This window comes from Chiloscyllium plagiosum, unplaced genomic scaffold, assembly GCF_037043375.1.
Source record: "Chiloscyllium plagiosum isolate Xiang-an unplaced genomic scaffold, Cpla_swu_hap1 HiC_scaffold_31, whole genome shotgun sequence".
Lineage (NCBI taxonomy): Eukaryota > Metazoa > Chordata > Chondrichthyes > Orectolobiformes > Hemiscylliidae > Chiloscyllium > Chiloscyllium plagiosum.
The window spans coordinates 11,021,934-11,041,498 of NW_028270169.1; the positions used below are offsets into that span (position 1 = coordinate 11,021,934).

A 19,565-nucleotide genomic window follows, 5' to 3' on the forward strand; every position below is an offset into this window, starting at 1 on the left:
GAGACAGTGTCCCTTTGTTCCAAGAGAAACAGCCTCTTAGCAACTACCCTACCAAGTGCTCATGAAAATTTCACGTTTCAATGAGCTCAACTCTCATTGTTCTAAACTCCAAAGAATATGGGCCCAGTTTCCTTAAATTCTCCCTCGCAGGACACTGCCATGAATCAGTCTTGTGAATCTAGCCATGCCTTGACTGGTCCGCAAACAGGCAGTGGTGAGAATGTGGACTGGAATTATCATAGAGGGAGTAATGTGGGGGTCAGGGGGTGATTAAGAAAGAGTGGACTCAGGGATTGGGGATAACTCCACATTTTGATGGATGTCCCGATCAGACTTATCTTGAAAAGAATTTGAGAGCCAAAGGCCATTCAGCCCAGGTTCACGTTGATCTTTTACATTCCACACAAATGAGATTATCCTCTTCCCACCACCATCCTTGTATCATTAGACCTGTTCAGTTCCTTTACCCAAGTGAGAATATTCAAAGTTTAAATGGTTATAGTTATGAAGGAAAATTCAACGCTTTCCAAATATTTCTCCAAACTTATAATATTTTCCTCTAGACCTTGACCAAGAAAGGTATTTAATTAGAGTGACTGAAAACCTATTTTCCATCTTTGCTTCCTATCCTTATGATGCCATATTACCCTTGTCCCAACTCCCAGTGTGTTACTGCCCCCTACAAAGCATACCAGAGGAAGTTAGCGTCTACTCTGAGCATCAAATTATACCAAATCCAGGATTAAAATAAAATAGAATAGAATAGTTTTCAGATTCACCATGCATTGCAAAGCCTTTTTTCTCACTGTATTCATTAATAGGATGTGGGTGCCACTGGACAAGCCAACATTTATTCTCCATCCCTAACTGCACGAAGATGGTGGTTAGCTGCCCTTTCAACTGCTCTGGTCCTCATAGTTTAGGGACAGCCTCAGTGATATTGAGAAGAGTGTCCGAGGACTTTGACCCAATGACAGCTAAGGGACTGCAATCTAGTTTCGAGTCAAGATGGTGTGTGTGGATTGCAGGGAACCTCTACGTGGTAGTGGTTCCACGTATCTGCTGCTCATGTCCTCCTAGGCGGTAGATGCAGTGAGAGGTTTTGTTATGTGTGCAGTACAGGCAGATCATACCATAAAAAGTGCATTAGGATAATAAAACAGGACAAGGAATACAATGTTACAGCTGCCGAGAAGGTGCACAAAGAGCAAGATCAACATAAAATTTGAGAAGTCCATTCAGAGGTCATGGGTTTGGAAGGTACCGTTGAAGAAACCTGGGTGTATTGCTACTGGAGAGCTTCAGAGCTCAACTGTGATGCTTTCCTCCACAGAGAACAGGAACAACAATATGGTGGGTACTTTGGGTCAACAGATTTCTGTTCAAGTTCAGTGTGGCAATATGGTTTAGGTGAGCTTTCTATAAGGGAGTGTGGGATACATTTCTCACTATTTGCCTTGAGTGATCAACATTGCTTAACTAAACATTTTTAGACGAGATTAAAATTGCAACAAGTTCCTCATCAGTTTCCTCATGTGTATCACAAAATCCTGTGCACATCGAACAGTTTTGGAGTGCAGTCAATATTCTTATGTAGTCAAATAAACTGTTACTTCGTGCACAATAAGGTCCCATAAAGAAAACTGGCATGAGTAACCGCTTAATCCATTTATTTTAGTGATAATATTTAAGGAAGACAGCTCTTCACAAGCAATGAGACTTCTTGAATACTGCAGAAAAAAAGATATTTTGCAAAAACATTTCAGCATACACGCTTAAGAACACTTTAATAAACCTTGGCAGTTAACTGTCAGTCATCATCTAACTGATGCATTCTTGATGTCTATGCCCCTACCAGAGTCTATTTGCAAACAAATCTGCACTCTCGACTTGGGCAACATAAAAATGTTGTTCCCCTTCACACTGGTATTCTTGTGAATGGTCAATGTGCAAGACAAAAAAAAGCTTTCTTAAAAAAAATGCCTATTCTCTGAAATACTAAAAGGGCATCTTTTAATCCACCTGGTCCATCTGAAAAGACAGATGGAGCCGTGGATTAACTTCTTATCGGCAGCGCCATACAGCAATTACTCAATGACAACTGAGATTGCTTGCTCAAGTCCTAGATTGGGTCATGAACTGACAATTTCTGACTGAGAGACAACAATGCAACGAACTGAGTGAAGCTGAATCATATCTGGAGTTGAAAGATCTGTTCTTTGGGGAGAGAGAGGAAACAAAATAGCTTACAATGGAAACCAATAAAAACCGCTTAACTTCGTGTAACCTGTCAAATTACAAGATGGAAATGACATTGCAATCCCCACAGGAATAATTGGGAGAATCATCTGCCTACGATATCAGGTGTCAGCACTTAAAACACTGGCAGTGCCAGATATTGTCAAATTATGACTTATATCCTATTATATTCCATTAATGTCTTTGTATTAGATACAATAAACCTCCAAAGCAACATGTGCATGAATTGTACACAGTCGAGGCTGCTGTCTTTCAGATGAGACACTTAAACCGAAATGCCATCTGCCCTTTTGAATGGGCAAAACAGATTCCATTTCCGAGATGAGATGAGGAGCTGCTCCCCAGTGACCATGCCAATATTTATCGCTCAACAACAACACAAAATCAGATTGTCTGGCCATTATCACCTCACTGCTTCTGGGAGATTGCTATGCATAAATCAGATGCCATTTTTCCCCATGTTATGACAGCTTTCCTTGGGCAGACCTTAAAAACATCTAGGCTAAAAGGTTTATTTTCTTTCTCCTGGCAGGAGGAGGGAAGGCAGTGATTACCACTTGAGAAATTCCCACGATGGACAAAGCCTTGATTCAGTCCAAGCTTAAAACCTCTCAATGCTGAAGGCCTTTGATCCCTTGGCTAATGTATTCTGATTTGTCTCTAGTCTCACAAGAAAAATCCCAAGTGAGAAGCAGCCGGCAGTTTCGTGAAATCCTGGTTTCCAAGCTGAGGACCAAGCAGAGCACAGCACTCCTGCTCTTTGATGAGACATGCTTCACCCTACAACGACAGATCACTTCATGCCTTCAACATCTGTGAAATTAATTTTCATTTGAAAGGAAATTGGAGACTAAAAAAAGACACATCTCAATCAGCCTGGCTTGACAGAAACAAATACAGCAGCGTATTTGCTTTGTGAACATGTTAGTAATCTACAGAAGCCAAATTCACAACAGCTTGAGTATTTGAATTCAGTCTATCATCGGATATTTACAGTATCCTCGTGGTTAACTGGAGGGTCTTTTACTTCCTTTGAGGCACAAATGGAATTTCCTTTGTACTGTTTGCTGTTTTTCAGATTTGTCTTCACCAAAGAGCAGGATTTATGATCCTCTCCCTTCTCATTTAAGGACCCAGAGATGCAAATTGTCATCGACTGATTACCAGAACAGCAGCAGCATAGGAGGTCATCATCTAGCCCACCACATCAAAGCTGTATCTTTGAAAGAACCACCCAGTTATTCCCACTCCCCTGCTCTTCATCCAAAGTTGGACAATACTTTTGCACCTTTTGAAATACATGTCCAATTCTATTTCTGAAAGGAGTTAAGAAAATTAAACCATGGCTCATTAGCAAGTACAATAAAGACGTTGTATCTGATCAGACAACAAGAGGACGGGGATTCTGTCAGATGGCTCCCTGAGCAGAGTGCCAAAGGCATCTGGTGCAAAGTCTCCTCGTCAGAATTGTTCAACACGTGCCAAAGTTTGATTGGACTGGTGGAGAGAAAGTTAGATCTTCCTGCACACCCAAAGTCTCAGGAGGTTGTTGTCAAGGTGGCTGTGGTGGGGAAGTGATCCTCCCCTTCCTGCCTTTTGCAATGCTTCCTCATCTATATAAATATTAAGATTAGGGTATTAGAGAAAAGATACCACAGCATATGGATAGGAATGGGGCTGGATTCCAAAGGTTTGAGAAGTGATATTCAGGTTGCCTCAAAGTCAGCAGGCCGTCAGTTCAATCCTCAGTATTGATCCAAGTCAAGATTCCAGGCTGAGAGCTCAGTGCAGGAGCTGAAAGAGTGCTGACTTGTTAGATTGGGTCATTGCACTCATGTTCTTTCTATCTAGACAGGGTGACACGAAAGCACCATTCAAGCAGGAACAGAGTTTTCTTTTTCAGGTCAATACTCCTCCCTCAGAAATGCATCCAGAACAATTGGTGCTGGTCATTTGCCTTGTTGCTGCTTGTGGGATTGCACTTTGCCGTTTTGCTCACCTGCAATTCAACTGCTTCACAAAAGAAAAGTCACAGTATGTTAAAACCACGGAACAGTCCACTAATTCTCGGGAGAACAGAAGCAAAATTCAATCTTTCAACCAGACATACCATGCAGAATGGGCCCAGGATTGGACATGGGGACAGCAGGGAGACATTTAAGGTTGATCACAGAAAAGCAACAACATCAATTTAAAGTGAGAAAATGGCTCAGCCAGGAGACAAGATTGAACAAACTTCAGCTTTCAGCCCAGAGGGTGCCACAGTTCAGTAGACAGTGCTCCATCAGAAGGGTACAAGTTCAAGTCCCATACAAGAAGCTGGAGAGTGAAACCTGACCTTGACACTCCTAATCCAGTGCTGAAGGAACACTGCACTTAAATGGGCCATCTTCCAAATGGGTTGTTCAACCAAGATCACTGTTTGCTTTCTCAGGTGAATGTAAAAGATATTGTGGCACTATTTTAAGAAAGGACAGGGGTTTTATCCCAGGTGTCCTGTTTAACATTTAGCCCTCAATCAACAACACAAAAACAGATCATCCAGGCATTATCATATTGCTGCTTGTGGGGTGGGGGTGTTGTTCTGCACAAATCAGCTGTCACCTTTTCCGGATACAACAATGACTACACTTAAAAATCGACTCCGGGGATCAGTTTCCATTCAGCAGCGATTTGATCACAAAGTTCACCGATATCTCAATCACACTTTATCTCAGCTACCCCTGCTAAACAGGGCAGCATGCTTGGAGGAACCATAAGCAGTGGAGTCATCAATTACAGCAAATCACAAGGTACGTTATTTCACTGCATCAAATCCAATCAACAAGGGGATCGCTGCAAAGGCAAGAAGCTGCAGATACTGAGATCTGAAATGCAAACAGCAAGCAACCGGAAATCATCAGCAGGCCAGGCAGCAGTGGGGAGATAGAAACAGAGTTAACGTTTCAGGTCCATGAGCTTTCACTGGGATGTGTTTTTCTCTCTCCACAGAAGCTGCTTGATCTGCTGATCAGCCCCAGAATTTTCTTGCTTTATCAGAATCACTGCAATCTGCAAAAAGTCATACCATAAACCTGCACAGCTTGACTCACAGGATACTTGCATGATATTCAAAATTGTTTTGCAATCCCAGATGCTGACCATCCAAATCTAAGATCTCCAGATAAAGTTGTGACTGCTTTAAAAAATGTTAAGCAATCACACTATATTCCAGCCCACACTCTTACATTCTAGCCCACATTCACTGTGCTGCGTCATGTTAATGATTACGATCTAATCATCAATTGCTCACCAGGGATTGATTAACTTCGCAGTGAGCTCATTTTAAACAGGAAAACACATTATAAGTTATGAAACTGAAATTACAGCAAGCCAACCAAGCCCTGTTTGATAAAACAGAAAATTCTGAAGGAACTCAGCAGGTCTGGCAGCATCAGTGGAGACAGAAACAGCGTTAATGTTTTGAATCGGATAAGACGCTTCTTCAGAGCTGAGAAAGGGCAGGGAATTGGTAGTTTTAATGCTGTTGACAGGTGGGAGGAAGAGCAAGTGGAACAGATTGTGAGGATGCCAGAGCAAAAGACAAAGGCAATGCTAATGGCAGCAAAGGGGTGAGAGATGTGAAAAAGGTGCATTTTAATTCTGTTGACAGATTGCAGTGTGCGCATCTTACAAACTAACAAGGGACTAACTGGCAGGCAGAGTTGCAGCATGGTATTTCAGGCATTAAAACTAACAGGTGGCCATTCTGCCCCTTGAGAGTTGACTGCAACTCAAGCCTGCCAGGGCTGGATCAGTGACTTGACTGCATTTTCCCACTTGGATTCTGTATCCTGTTGCACACCTTGTCGAAAAAAAAGTCTCAGTTTAGAAATTCCCTCGCCTAACAGCAGTCTTTTTCCAATGGTATGAGGACAGGGTTTGTGAAGAGAAGCTAATGACTCTAATTTTCAGGCTCTGTTCCTTTGTTCTGGATCCTCCCAACTTGTACTGAACCTATTAAAAAGACATTAATTATCTTAAACTCCTCAGTTCAATCACATTTCACTCATTCAGCTTGATCCGCAAAAGATTACCAAGCCAGGCATCTGAATTTCCCACTCCAAAACTTCAAAAGTGAGACTTTTTTTCTCTCTAATTAAGAGTTAGACACCAAAGAAGGAAGATGAAGTTAAGGTGGAAATGAGCTTTCATCTGCTTGAATGGTGGAACAGCCTTGTGGGGCTGAATAGACTCCTCTATTACATCTTACAATGTGTTTAAACTTCTTTATACCGGCTAGGAAACTACTAAGCTACTGTATCAGGCTGCTCCTCTGTAATCAGTCACTGATTCACAAAAATACTTCCAATACTGAGGAAATTGACATATTCATTAAAAACAGGTTGGAGAAGTGAGGACAGCTTTTCTTGGAGAACAGAAGCCACAGGGAAGATCCGATGGGGGGATCCCATTGGAGGGGTAGGGGGAGTTCTGGGCAGAGCAGATAAGGAAAAATTGTTCCCACTCATGAAAGGATTGAGAACAAGAGGGCACAGATTCAAAGTCATAGAATCATTAAATCCCTATAGTATGGATGCAGGCCATTTGGTCTACCATGTCCACACCAACTCTACCAACCCCATCCCATAACCTGCATTTCCCTTGGCCAATCCACATATCCCACACATCTTTGGATTGTGGGAGGAAACCAGAGCATCCCAGAGGAAACCCATGTAGACAGGGGGAGGATGTGCAAACTCCACACAGACAGTCGCTCGAGGCTGGAATCGAAAACAGGTCCCTGATGCTGTAAGGCAGCATTGCTAACAACTGAGCCATCCCACTGACAAAAGAAATAAAAGTGACATGAGGAAAATCTTTTTCATCCAGTGGGTGGGGCAGATCTGGAATGCACTGCATGAAAGTATGGTGAAGGCAGGCTTAATCAAGGCTTTCTGACGAGAATTGGACTGTTACTTGGAAAGGAATACTCTGCATGCTTCCCAGGAGAAGGACACAATGGGAGTTGCTCATTTGGAGGTTGTGCAGGCATAATGGGTGGAATGGCCTCTTTCTGTGTTCTAAGTGTTCTGTGATTTTCCTTTGAATCTCCCACACCATTTGACACAATCCTCCAGTATTCATAAGTGAGGTGAAGCTTTTGTCCTCTGATTTTTATTTATTGTTGAAATCAGACATTGGTTACCAAGCCCTATTCCAGCATGTTGAAACACTTTACATTTCTTAACTGTCACTTTACATTTCTTAACTCCTATGAAAACCCTAAGTTATTGCGCCCTGGCATCTTCTGGTGACCTCTCCTGTTCTCTTTTCACTGTGTTGGCTATACTGTACCTTGGGCCTCATGCTAGCAGAGTGAGACTGCAGAAATGGAGCACATTCTGCCCAGCACATATATTCTAGCTCTCTGGCAGAGTTATCCAGTTAGTCCCACTCTCTTGCCCTTGACCCACAGTCCTGCATTTTGTTTTTAAACCATTCAAGTAGCTACCTGATTAACTATTGAAAGTTCCTATTGAATCTGCTTCCATCGCCCTTTCAGGCAGTGCATTCCAGATCACAACAATTTGCAATCTCCCTGAAGTCTCCTCTGGCTCTTTTGGAAATTAATATTGTGTCCTCTGGTTTATTAGAGGCTGTGTTATGAAAAAATAATCTGCATTATACAGGGAGGCTGTCATGTGATCCGATATAGCCAATGGTTTGTTCAAAAGAAGTTAAATTAATTTTTGTTAACTATATGGTATTCAGGATTTTCCCCCAATGTTCTTATGAGAAACATTTCTATGATTCTGGATTTTTCTGTGCAAATGGAGCATGGTGCAGTGATATTGCTCAAAGGTCCACAAGTGTTCCACTTTTAATTTCAGTTATCAACAAGTCAAATTTGGCTTTGAAGACTCGCACATCTCTCTGTTGTTCGAGGGACAACATTCTGCAATTCTTGACACTGAGATCAAAGACCCACTGTGCCCATTCCTACACAGCACAGCTCCAGCCTTCAAACAACATCGGAAAGTCCCCACATCAAACAGGAGGACAGCACAGCAGCAACAAAAGCAATTGTAAATGGCGGTTCACTTAAGTGCCCTCTGAGTGAACTGAAGGAAGCTGATCTGTCCCCTAGGGTTCTGTTATGACAAATATAAACCATTCAAAGCTTCTTTCTTGCAGTTTATGACACTGAACATGTAGCCCATTATCTTCTCTTTAATTCCTTCAGCTAATTAGGAACCAAATTGAGTCATTGACAAAGCTGTGAATTGTAACATCTTGACCCACCACTGCTCTGCAAATTTGATGGAAAAAAAACCATCCAACCAAATACATCAGCATCGACAACCCACAAAACCAAGTAACCGATGTCCTATACTCTACACAAGTGCTGCGTCTACTCAGATCTCCCTTAATTACTTACAAGTCCAGGCTGGCCCTATGGATTTGGTGCTCAAAGCTGTCAATTTAATGAGTTGTCTTACCTTTCGATGATATCAGCAATCGTGCAGGCAAACATCAGGAGTCCTTCAGGCATCTGCAGGGCAACTATGTAAGACATAGAAAAGAGATATTGATGAAAACACCACTGTTTGGTTTTGCGGGTTTCTATTTGTGTTTTCGATGTGTGCTACATGTCTGCAACAGGCCCAGCCGAAAATGCTCGATTCTTCCTCACCACATTGTCACTGCACTCAAACTAACTCCAGGTTTTGTGGTACAACGGTAGGGTCCATGCCACGGAGATGGGTTGGAACGTGTCCAACCAGACTGACGAATTATCTCTAGTTCACATGTTACTGTCCTAGATCATGACACCTACTGGCGCCTGGTATACCTCATGGCTGCAGCCTCCATATGGATTGGCAGCCCCACCTTCAACATTCACTCTCTTCAACAGTGGTGCTCAGTGGTAGCAATGTGTACCATTTATAAAATGCACTGCAGTAATTTGCCAAGTCTCACTTCAGCAACAATTGTTTACTCTTCCAGTGAGAAGGACAAGGGTAGCAGATACATGGAACACCACCGCCTCCACATTCCTCTGGAGGCCACGCACCATCCTGAATGCAGCTATAATTGCTATTTCTTTACCATGGCTCGGTTAAAATCTCAGAATTCATCCCCTCTGTTACAGCATTGTTGGTCTACCGACACTCTAAAGGCAGCTGACTACCACTTCCTCCCAGGCAATTAGGGAGGGGCAATAAATATTGACCTTACCTGCAATATACATAATGCATGAACAAAAGATTGCTCTTTCCTTCCAAGATCCTCGCATTGACACTCACTAGTGCTCATGGAGCTCCTCAAAAGTTAGTCCAACTGACCTATGCCATATTCATCTGGGATAATATGCTGCCATCATTGATCGCAAAGAGAGAAAATATGTCACACACTGAAATTTCAATTTGCCGAGATGACACAGATTATAGGGGAGGCAAAGATTCCTCACTTGATTTACAATGTTTACAAAGCAATGACAAAGATAACAGGTTGCAATGATAATATACCTTTACTCACTGTCTTGTCAATCACCAACCCATTTAACTGTGGGACTGCAATTCCTCTTTCCACCTCCACCAGTAACACACTTTAATGTAGCAGATTTAACATGGAACAACATTGCAAGATGTTTGATCAAATATGGACATCAACTCAAAGGAGATATGAGATGGTGTTGACAACAACATCAGAGTCAACTTCAGAGGGTCTAAATCAGCAGAGACAGAAGTAGTTGAGGAGGAAGTTATTTTTACTTTTCCCATAGGATTTTTTAATATTCATTCAATCGGATGTAGACATCACTGGCTAGTTTCCCAGAGGGTGCTTAACAGTTGATCACATTGTTGAGAGTCTGGAATCACACGTGGGTCAGTCCAGGTAAGGACAGTGGATTTCCTTCCCTGAAGGAAGTCAGTGAACCAGAGAGGCTTTGACAACAACTGATGATAGCTTTACAGTCACCATATTGAAACTAGCCTTCAATTCCAGATTACCAATTTGAAATTATTAATTATTTGAATTCTATTTCCAACAGTTACAGTGGCGGAATTTGAACCCATGTTCCCTGAGCATTAACTTTGCTATCTGCAACACCAGTCCTGTAACATAACCACTGTGCCTTCAGCTCCCCCTCCCAACAAGCAGAACCAAGATTACAAATGCTGCAAAGTCATTTGACTATTGAGATCTATATCAGTACCAGTTTGGCTAGTGGACAATTGGCAGGAAGACAGTGTTTGTCCTTGCCACCAACCCTGCTGCCAGGTTTAAAGCCACACAACTGTGGTGATGCAAATCCATTTGGTTGTATATTTAGACCATTCTGCCTATTATTAATTGACTGTAACAATTCCCAAACATCAATCAATCAAAGCTTCCTCAAAAACAATGAATTCAAGTTCAAATAAAGACCACAGCAGGTTCAGACGGAGAGTTCCGGACCGCGGGAGGTTCAGGCGGAGGGTTCCGGACCGCGGGAGGTTCAGGCGGAGGGTTCCGGACCGCGGGAGGTTCAGGCGGAGGGTTCCGGACCGCGGGAGGTTCAGGCGGAGGGTTCCGGACCGCGGGAGGTTCAGGCGGAGGGTTCCGGACCGCGGGAGGTTCAGGCGGAGGGTTCCGGACCGCGGGAGGTTCAGGCGGAGGGTTCCGGACCGCGGGAGGTTCAGGCGGAGGGTTCCGGACCGCGGGAGGTTCAGGCGGAGGGTTCCGGACCGCGGGAGGTTCAGGCGGAGGGTTCCGGACCGCGGGAGGTTCAGGCGGAGGGTTCCGGACCGCGGGAGGTTCAGGCGGAGGGTTCCGGACCGCGGGAGGTTCAGGCGGAGGGTTCCGGACCGCGGGAGGTTCAGGCGGAGGGTTCCGGACCGCGGGAGGTTCAGGCGGAGGGTTCCGGACCGCGGGAGGTTCAGGCGGAGGGTTCCGGACCGCGGGAGGTTCAGGCGGAGGGTTCCGGACCGCGGGAGGTTCAGGCGGAGGGTTCCGGACCGCGGGAGGTTCAGGCGGAGGGTTCCGGACCGCGGGAGGTTCAGGCGGAGGGTTCCGGACCGCGGGAGGTTCAGGCGGAGGGTTCCGGACCGCGGGAGGTTCAGGCGGAGGGTTCCGGACCGCGGGAGGTTCAGGCGGAGGGTTCCGGACCGCGGGAGGTTCAGGCGGAGGGTTCCGGACCGCGGGAGGTTCAGGCGGAGGGTTCCGGACCGCGGGAGGTTCAGGCGGAGGGTTCCGGACCGCGGGAGGTTCAGGCGGAGGGTTCCGGACGGCGGGAGGTTCAGGCGGAGGGTTCCGGACCGCGGGAGGTTCAGGCGGATGGTCCCGGACGGCGGGAGGTTCAGGCGGATGGTCCCAGACCGCGGGAGGTTCAGGCGGATGGTCCCAGACCGCGGGAGGTTCAGGCAGATGGTTCTGGACTGCAGAGTCTGGGTAGCTGAAGGCAAAGCCACAGAAAATTAACACTGTTTGGTTTAGGATATATTGGGGTGTGGCTGAAGCTCAGGAGCACTGGCAGTGGCTATTCTCTTCTCCCTTTGGGAGATCTCTGCTGCCCTCTGTTCACCCAGATTTCCATCACTCCATCACCACCACCCTTCTGCCATCTGAGACCCTAAGCTCTGGCATTCCCTCCAAAACCCTCCCTGATTGACTTCTTCTTGAGCGATCATAACAGGGGAGCAGGTCACTTCACCCCAATATATCCATGCCAGCTCTCTGCAACAGCAATATGGCTAGGGCCACGCTCCACCTTGCCTGCCCAACCTCAGCCTTTCCCTTTCACCCTACACACCTCCCTCCTCTTCATTTCTCATGCTGAACCTCACCTTGTTAACCCAGAGGTCAGATGCTCAAAGATCTTCCTACATGCATCACGATCGTGAAGCATTTTGGGAACTTTGTTTTACACTGAATGCACAACATTGACTGCAGTGTCTCCAGGGGGAAGCCCAGCAGCATCTTGCAAAACCATTCAAGGCTAAGCAATAAATTCTGGCCTTGTCAGTGCCAACACACATCCTGTGAACATATCAATAAAAGGTTTGGTGGCACATATTCACACACTGGTTCAGTCAACATTAGCTCCTGGGTCACATATCCAGTGGGTAAAGAGATTGGAGTAATGGCATTAACTCTATCACTGCAATAAACCTACATAAACCTAAAGGCTTGAACAAAATATCCATAGGGTACTGCAAACCTATTTATAGGCTTTTCACTGTTACTTCCCATCTCTGTGCAATCACGGAGATTTTACATCCCCATGCCTGGACTGGAATTTAATTCTCTTCCCAAAAGTGCCAATTGTGAGACAATGGTCACAGCTGTGACTGGCAAGTACAACATGCTGGCAGCCAGCAACCAGGAATACTGCACAGCACACAGAACCACCTACAGGAACCTGCCTTTGAACATTGGAGTGCAGACTAGAGGTGAGCATACTACCCTGCAAGAACAATGGATACAATCCTCTGCCAGCCTGCAAGGGTGTGGAGGTGCTGGTGTTGGACTGGGATGGACAAAGTTAGAAATCACACAACACCAGGTTATAGTCCAATAGGTTTATTTGGAAGTATATGCTTTCGGAACACTATTCATTCGTCAGGTAGCTAGTGGAGCAGGATCCTGCCTCACTAGTTACCTGATGTAGGAGGTGCACTCCAAAAGCTTGTGCTTCCAAATAAACCTGTTGGACTATAACCCGGTGTTGTGTGATTTTTAACTGCATCCTGCAAGGGAGCAGACATGTGTATTGTATGCTGAGGTTTAACACAGTGTGCAGAGGGCATTCAACACATTATTACTTAATATACAGAGACAATAAATTATGAGACTATTGATGTAAAGAAGACACATTGCCGAAATACAGAGAGAGGGCATGTAGACAGGAGCACAAATTGAGAAGGGAGGACAGATACAGAGAGGGTATATTATGGGAGGACAGATACAGAGAGGGTAAATTGTGGCAATACAGAAATAAGGAACAAAGGAAGAGTGTGTAACAATCTGCAATACAGTACACTCTCCTGCCAATCAATGTTCCTTTCTTGTATTTACAAAGGCCTGAATCTAAAGCTAAGCCGCAGTGGAGCTGCATGCCTGGTCGGCTTGTCCCCAGGTGCACACAAGGAATAGAATGATCAGACAGCAATAACTTTCCCTCTCAATGCCCAGAATGGGCTCACTGACATTCATGGTCTCGCCTCTCATATCATCTTGCATTCTGATAACACATTTTAACACAATTAAACATCCCACGGCACTTGACAGGAACGATTATCAGACAAAGTTTGGCACCGAGCCACATGACGGAATACAAGTCACCAAGGTCTTGGTCAAAGGGGTCGGTCTTAAGGATTATCTTAAAAGAGAGAGAGAGAGAGAGAGAGACAGAGATACACAGGAAGGTTTAGGAAGAAATCGCAGGGTGTGAAAAGAAATTAAAGTCACCATAGTCATACAATCATACTGCACTGAAACAGACTTGTCCAACCAGTCCATGCCAAACATAATTCCAAACTAAACTAGCCCGACCTGTCTGCTCTTGGCCCTTACCTCTCAAAACTTTTCTTATTCATGTACTTATCCAAATGTAATAACTGTAACCATTTCCACCACTTCCTCAGGAAGTTCATGCCACACACGAACCACCCTCTTTGTAAAAATTTGTATCTTTTTAAAATCTTCCTCCTCTCACCTTAAAAATGTGGCCCTAGTCGAGAAATCCCCTATCCTAGGAAAAGGACACCTACCTTTAAGTCTATCCATACCCCTCATTATTTTACAAAACCTCTATAAAGTCACCTCAACCTCTTGCACTCCAGTGGAAAAAAAATCCCAGTCTATCCAGCCTTTCTTTCATAACTTATAGTCTTATAGGATATGGGGATGGTGTGGGAAAATGGCATTAAGGAGATGATCAGCCATGATCTGACTGAATTCTGGGCTTGACAGACTGAATAGCTTCGTATTTCAAATGTTAATTACAAAGGCATCTTTTACTTCCATGTAAAAAAAAACTGGTTATTTGTAACAGGCAAGTCTTCAAGCAGCTTTGATAAGATGTTCACACCTCGTGAAATTGCCTTAATTAATTAATCCCCAGCATTTAACATTTTAAAAGCTCCATTTATGTCAGGAAAACTCAACTCAATCTGCTCTGTGAGCCTCAAAGACATGGTACTTTAGCCACACTGGCTCTCTTGTAAATTAATGTCCTCGCATGGCATAACCCCTCCCGATCTCTGTAAACATCTCCAGCTACACCGCTATCCCACATCTCTCCAATTTTAACCCTGTGTATCTCTCCAATGTTTATCCTTCCTTCAGCTGCCTGGACCTTAATTGCAGGCATTCTCCCCGTAACCGTGTCCATTGTTAATCACAGGTATGTTCATTGCTAAAAGAGCTGCACTCTGTCTGTGTTACAATTGAGCTGGGAACACTAAGGAACGACAAGAAGTTGAGAATTCTTCTTTCCCTTGCAACATAGGCAACCACACCTGACTCCACCATCCCCCCCATCTGGCAAATAGATATTTGCCTTAAAAATAAATTTAATCAAAACAGAAAATGTCAGAAATGCTCAGTCAGTCTAGCAGCATCTTTGAAGAGTGAAACAGAGTTTCAGGTCAGTGGTCTCTCTCTCTCTGCAGTCACAGTCAGCCAGACCTCTACTGCTAACACTGGCCTGAGTTACACTGTTGTGGATTCAAGTCTAATGTGAGATTTGTATCGGAAAATCAAGACAGACACCTCACAGCAGCTCTGAAGGAGTGCAGCACAGTTGGAGGGGCTGCCTGGGAGATGACACAGCAAACAGAGGCCCCACCTACCTTCGCTGGGGGACACCAAAACCCCATCGCACTAATTCAGAGAAGAACAGACAAGTTATGCTTGGCGCTCTGCCCAATACTGATCTCTCAGATCAACATCAAATAGATTGGTTATTGCCATGTGACCATTTCACGAGGCTTGCTGTGCACCAATCAGCTGACACGTTTCCTATGTTATCAAGACACCCACAATAGGCTGTGAAGCTTCTGTAATCATGAATGGCACTAAATAAATGCAAGTCTTCCTTCCACAGGATGAAAAAAGAAGCAAAGATATTAATAAAAACATAGGTTACAATTTGTTCACTCAGAAACAATACAGTTAAACCATGGATGAAGAATAAAGAAACTAACGGAACTCTAAAACATTGCGACTATTGATCTTTGGTAAGAAAAAAGATATAATTTTCTCCTCCCCTAACTATCCTAATCACATAGAGAAATAAAAATGCACCAGAACCACCATCTCTGAAGCTTGTTGTGGTGAGAGAAAAAAATCACTTCAGCAAACACAACCCACCTGTGCACTTCAGACAGACAGCTCTCGATAAATCCATTAAATTTGTCAGACAGTTGACACATAAGATGGCTATCTGATCGTATGGATATTAGGAAAGAAAACAGAGAGACTTGTCATGTCGAAGAACCAAAATTCCTTGACATCAGCCCCGCAATAAAAACCAAAAAAAAACTGTAAATTTATTTTTCTTGTGACATGATGGCTTACTGGGTAGTGCTCTCACCTCTGAGTCGGAAGATTGTGAATTCAATTCCTAGCATCAGAAATATAGATTCCAATACTGACGGGGTGCAGCATGGTCAGTGGCCCAGTCACACTAACCGAGGAGTTGTCAGCCATCTTGAGCCAAACAATCCAGGTCAGCAATGACCATCCAAGCAAATAAATACATCTAGGCACGGTGGTTCAGTGTTTAGCACGGTGGTTCAGTGTTTAGCACCCAGGGACCTGGGTTCAATTCCATTCTCGTGGTGTTTGTACATTCTCACTGTATTTGGGTGGGTTTCCTTCGGGTGCTCCAGTTTCCTCCCACAGTCTAAAGATGTGCCATGATAAACTGCCCATAGTGTCTAAGGATGGACAGGCTCCTGGGTTAGTCATGGGTGTGGCTGAGATGCATTCTGGAGGGGCAGTGTGGACTCAATGGGCTGAATGGCCAGCTTCTACACTGTGGGAATTCCATGATTCTAAGACAGTAATCGGATCGAGAGGGGAGAGCATATTTTAAGTTCCAGGACAATGGGTAAACAAGGGGAAAACTGGTACAATGATTGATTTGACTCAGGCCTCCAGCATGGAATTTGATTTAAAGACTTGGTACACACAAGGTAGGAACAGCAATCGGCCATAGGAACTCATGAGCCTGCCCTATCTCTCAATAAGGTCATGGCTCATCTTCCACCTCTCTGCCATTTCCCACTCAATCCCTCTCGATTCTCCTAGAATCCAAAAGCCTATGGATTGCAGGCTTGACTATACTCAGTGATGTTGGTAACTGTCTTCTTTTTCAAACAGTTGCAGAAACTTTCTCTCTTCATATTTCCAGCTGGTTTTCCCTTGTACTCTAATTTTCTCCTTCTTACTAATCCTTTAGTCATTCCTTGCTGTTTTTAGTATAATTTTATACTTAAATATCTTATATGTTAAAGTACTAAGATGGTTTTAATTTAAATTGATGTACATTGAGTGGTCATTTATCCCGTTGTGTGAACTTGGATTTATTTTGCTGATCTGATCAAACCTGTGCAAGAACAAGAATATCAAACCCATTATCTACACTAACCGGCTGAACAACAGCTCATTGGAAGACCTGGGATATGTTATCAGATTGTGGTTTTTAAGGAAACCTTCCTAAGCCACTTCCAGCAGAAAATGCTTGTTACTGTAAATTCCATGTGCTTTTCTTCTTGGTTGGTTTAGAGTCAGAGGCATAGGCATTGAGATGTACAGCATGGAAACAGACCCTTCAGTCCCACTTGTCTATACAGACCAGACATCCTAACCTAATCTAGTCCCATTTGCCAGTGCCAGGCCCATATCCCTCCAAATCCTTCCTATTCATATACCCATCCAGATGCCTTTTAAATGTTGCAGTTGTACCAGTCTCCACCACTTCCTCTGGCAGCTCATTCCATACACGCACCCACCCTTTGCGTGAAAAAGTTGCCCCTTACGTCTCTTTTATATCTTTCCCCTCTCACCCTAAAACTATGTCCTGAGGTCCTGGACTCCCCCACCCCAGGGACAGTGTTTATTATGTCTACATATATCACATTAAAACTGTAAAGAAAGGCCTGATGACCGGGATCAGCTCAATCTACAGCAGCAATAATTATATTTGCTCAGCCTAGTTTCTTTTTTGCATTGCATTTCTCACTGAGCCAGGAATGTGGGAATGGATTATCAGCAGGGAAAAATGAGGGAATGTGTGCTAATGCATTTTTAAAAGATGACTAATTATCTGGTTGGTTTTGAGATGGAGATAGTTCAGGGGTGTATAAAATCACGAGGTGCATAGACAAGGTGAAAAGCAAAGATCTTTTCCCTTGGATGGGGAAGTTCAAAACTAGAGACATTTTTAAGATGTGAGGAGAAATATTTGAAAGGTACCTGAGGGACAACTTTTTCCACAAAGAGGGTGGTTTGTATGTGGGATGAGCTGCCAGAGGAAGTGGTAGTTGCAGGTACAGTTACAATATTTAGAAATCACTTGGACAGGTACATGAATAGGAAAGGTTTAAAGGGATAAGTGCCAAGCGCAGGCAAATGGGACTCGTTTAGTTTGGGAAACTTGGTTGGTATGGACGAGTTGTACCGAAGGGTCTGTTTCCTCACCGAAGTTAGGGATAGATGTTTGATTACTCCAGGTTAAGTCAGCATAAGGAGGGAGGAAATATTGGGTATTCTAGAAGGCATTAAGATGGACAAGTCCCTAGGTTCGGATGGGATCTATCCCAGTTTATTGAGGGAAGCAAGAAAGGAAACAGTGGGGGCCCTAGCAGATATCTCTGCAGCATCCTTGAACATGGGTGACATCCTGGAGGACTGGAGAATTGCTAAACAAATGCAAGCTTGTCTTATTTCATATGTGATCAAGGGAAACAATCAAAGGCTGTCCATTCCAAGTTGCTTTTGAGAAAGTGGTGGTGGGCTGCCTTTCAGAACCACTGATGTGCGTAGGATCACCGACACAGCTGTTAGGAAGAAAGGTCGAGGATTTTGACCCTCTGGTGGTGAAGCAATGGTGATACAGCTCCAACTCACCTTGTAGGTGATACACACTGCTGCCAATGTGGCTTTGATGGTAAAGACAGCCAATGATGTAGGTGATGAATGTGGTGCCAATCAAATGAGCTATTTTGGCCTGGATGATGTTGAGTTTGGGTCTTAGTGGAGCTGCACACTTCCAGGCAATAATGCTCCTGACTTGTGTGTGACAGATGAAGGACAGGCTTTGGACAGTCAGGTGGTGAATGACTAGCCACAATATTTCCAGGCTGTGGTTGCTGTTGAAGCCACGGCAATTATGAGACTGGTCCATAATTAGTTTCTGGTTAATGGTAACTCTCAGAATGTAGATCATGTGGGACTCAGCATGGTAATGCCACTGAATATCAAGGGAAAATTAGATTCTCTTTAGTTGCAGTTAGCTTCATGACTGCACCAACATCAACACCAACGTGGCTCAAAATGAACAAGCAGTAAATAAACAGCTACATATAAAGCTCATCAGCTCCACGTATACTTGTGGAGCAGTAGCTTGCCATCGTAAGGCATACAACTAATGGCTCTGACTGCATGACTTCACACTCCCTCTCTAGCACTGAGTGGTAGAGCATGTTGGAGTAGCAATCACCCACCAAGTCCCACAGCCACCTTTCTAGCTAATTTGCTCCTCTTGGATCGAGGGGGGCTGCTGACCTGTCACTGGCCTCAGTCCTCCAGCGGTGTCTCACTGGAAGCTTTATTGGGCAAACAGATGGATCCCAAACCATACATCATCCCCCACTTGTGCCCGGAATCTTGGTTCGCTCTAACCCTGGTGCTGAGGCCAGTTTTGGGGCCTCTATCTCCACTCCAAATGGAGTCCCACAATCCAATACAAGCTAGGGACCCAACTTAACATCTTTGTAACTTTTCTTATGGTGACATTAATCTACGCGTCTTCCTGCGATAACAGGGTGAGGGGGACTAGTACCTCTTTTAGCATCTGCTTGCTTTATTCTCCAGACAGTCTTGTGGATCTCAAAGTTGTAGTTACTGGGCAGCACCTGTGCAGCTTCCTGGAGCTCTCTGTTATTTAGGATTTCTTCAGGAATCTGATTTGCCACCCGACGACGAGGACCTAATCCCAAAGTGGGAGAGGAGGAAAAACACAGACAGTTACCACTGTGTTGATGAGCCCTTCCCATCACCCCTACTGAATCATTACTCAGGTGTTTGCCATGTATTAATGAAACCCATTT

General features: G+C 44.3%; 1 protein-coding gene across 4 annotated transcripts in view; it reads right to left on the reverse strand.

The window, feature by feature from the left end:
• dph1 (diphthamide biosynthesis 1) overlaps nt 1-19,565 on the reverse strand; it is a 613,903-nt gene that overhangs the window by 578,521 nt on the left and 15,817 nt on the right. For all 4 annotated transcript variants that reach the window (XM_087977226.1, XM_087977225.1, XM_087977228.1 and 1 more), the window contains exons 2-3: nt 19,298-19,444; nt 8,742-8,805 (exon numbers count right to left, since the gene is read on the reverse strand). In XM_087977226.1, coding sequence (XP_087833352.1) covers nt 8,742-8,805; nt 19,298-19,444 — 211 coding nt within the window. The remainder of the gene's footprint in view (nt 1-8,741; nt 8,806-19,297; nt 19,445-19,565) is intronic.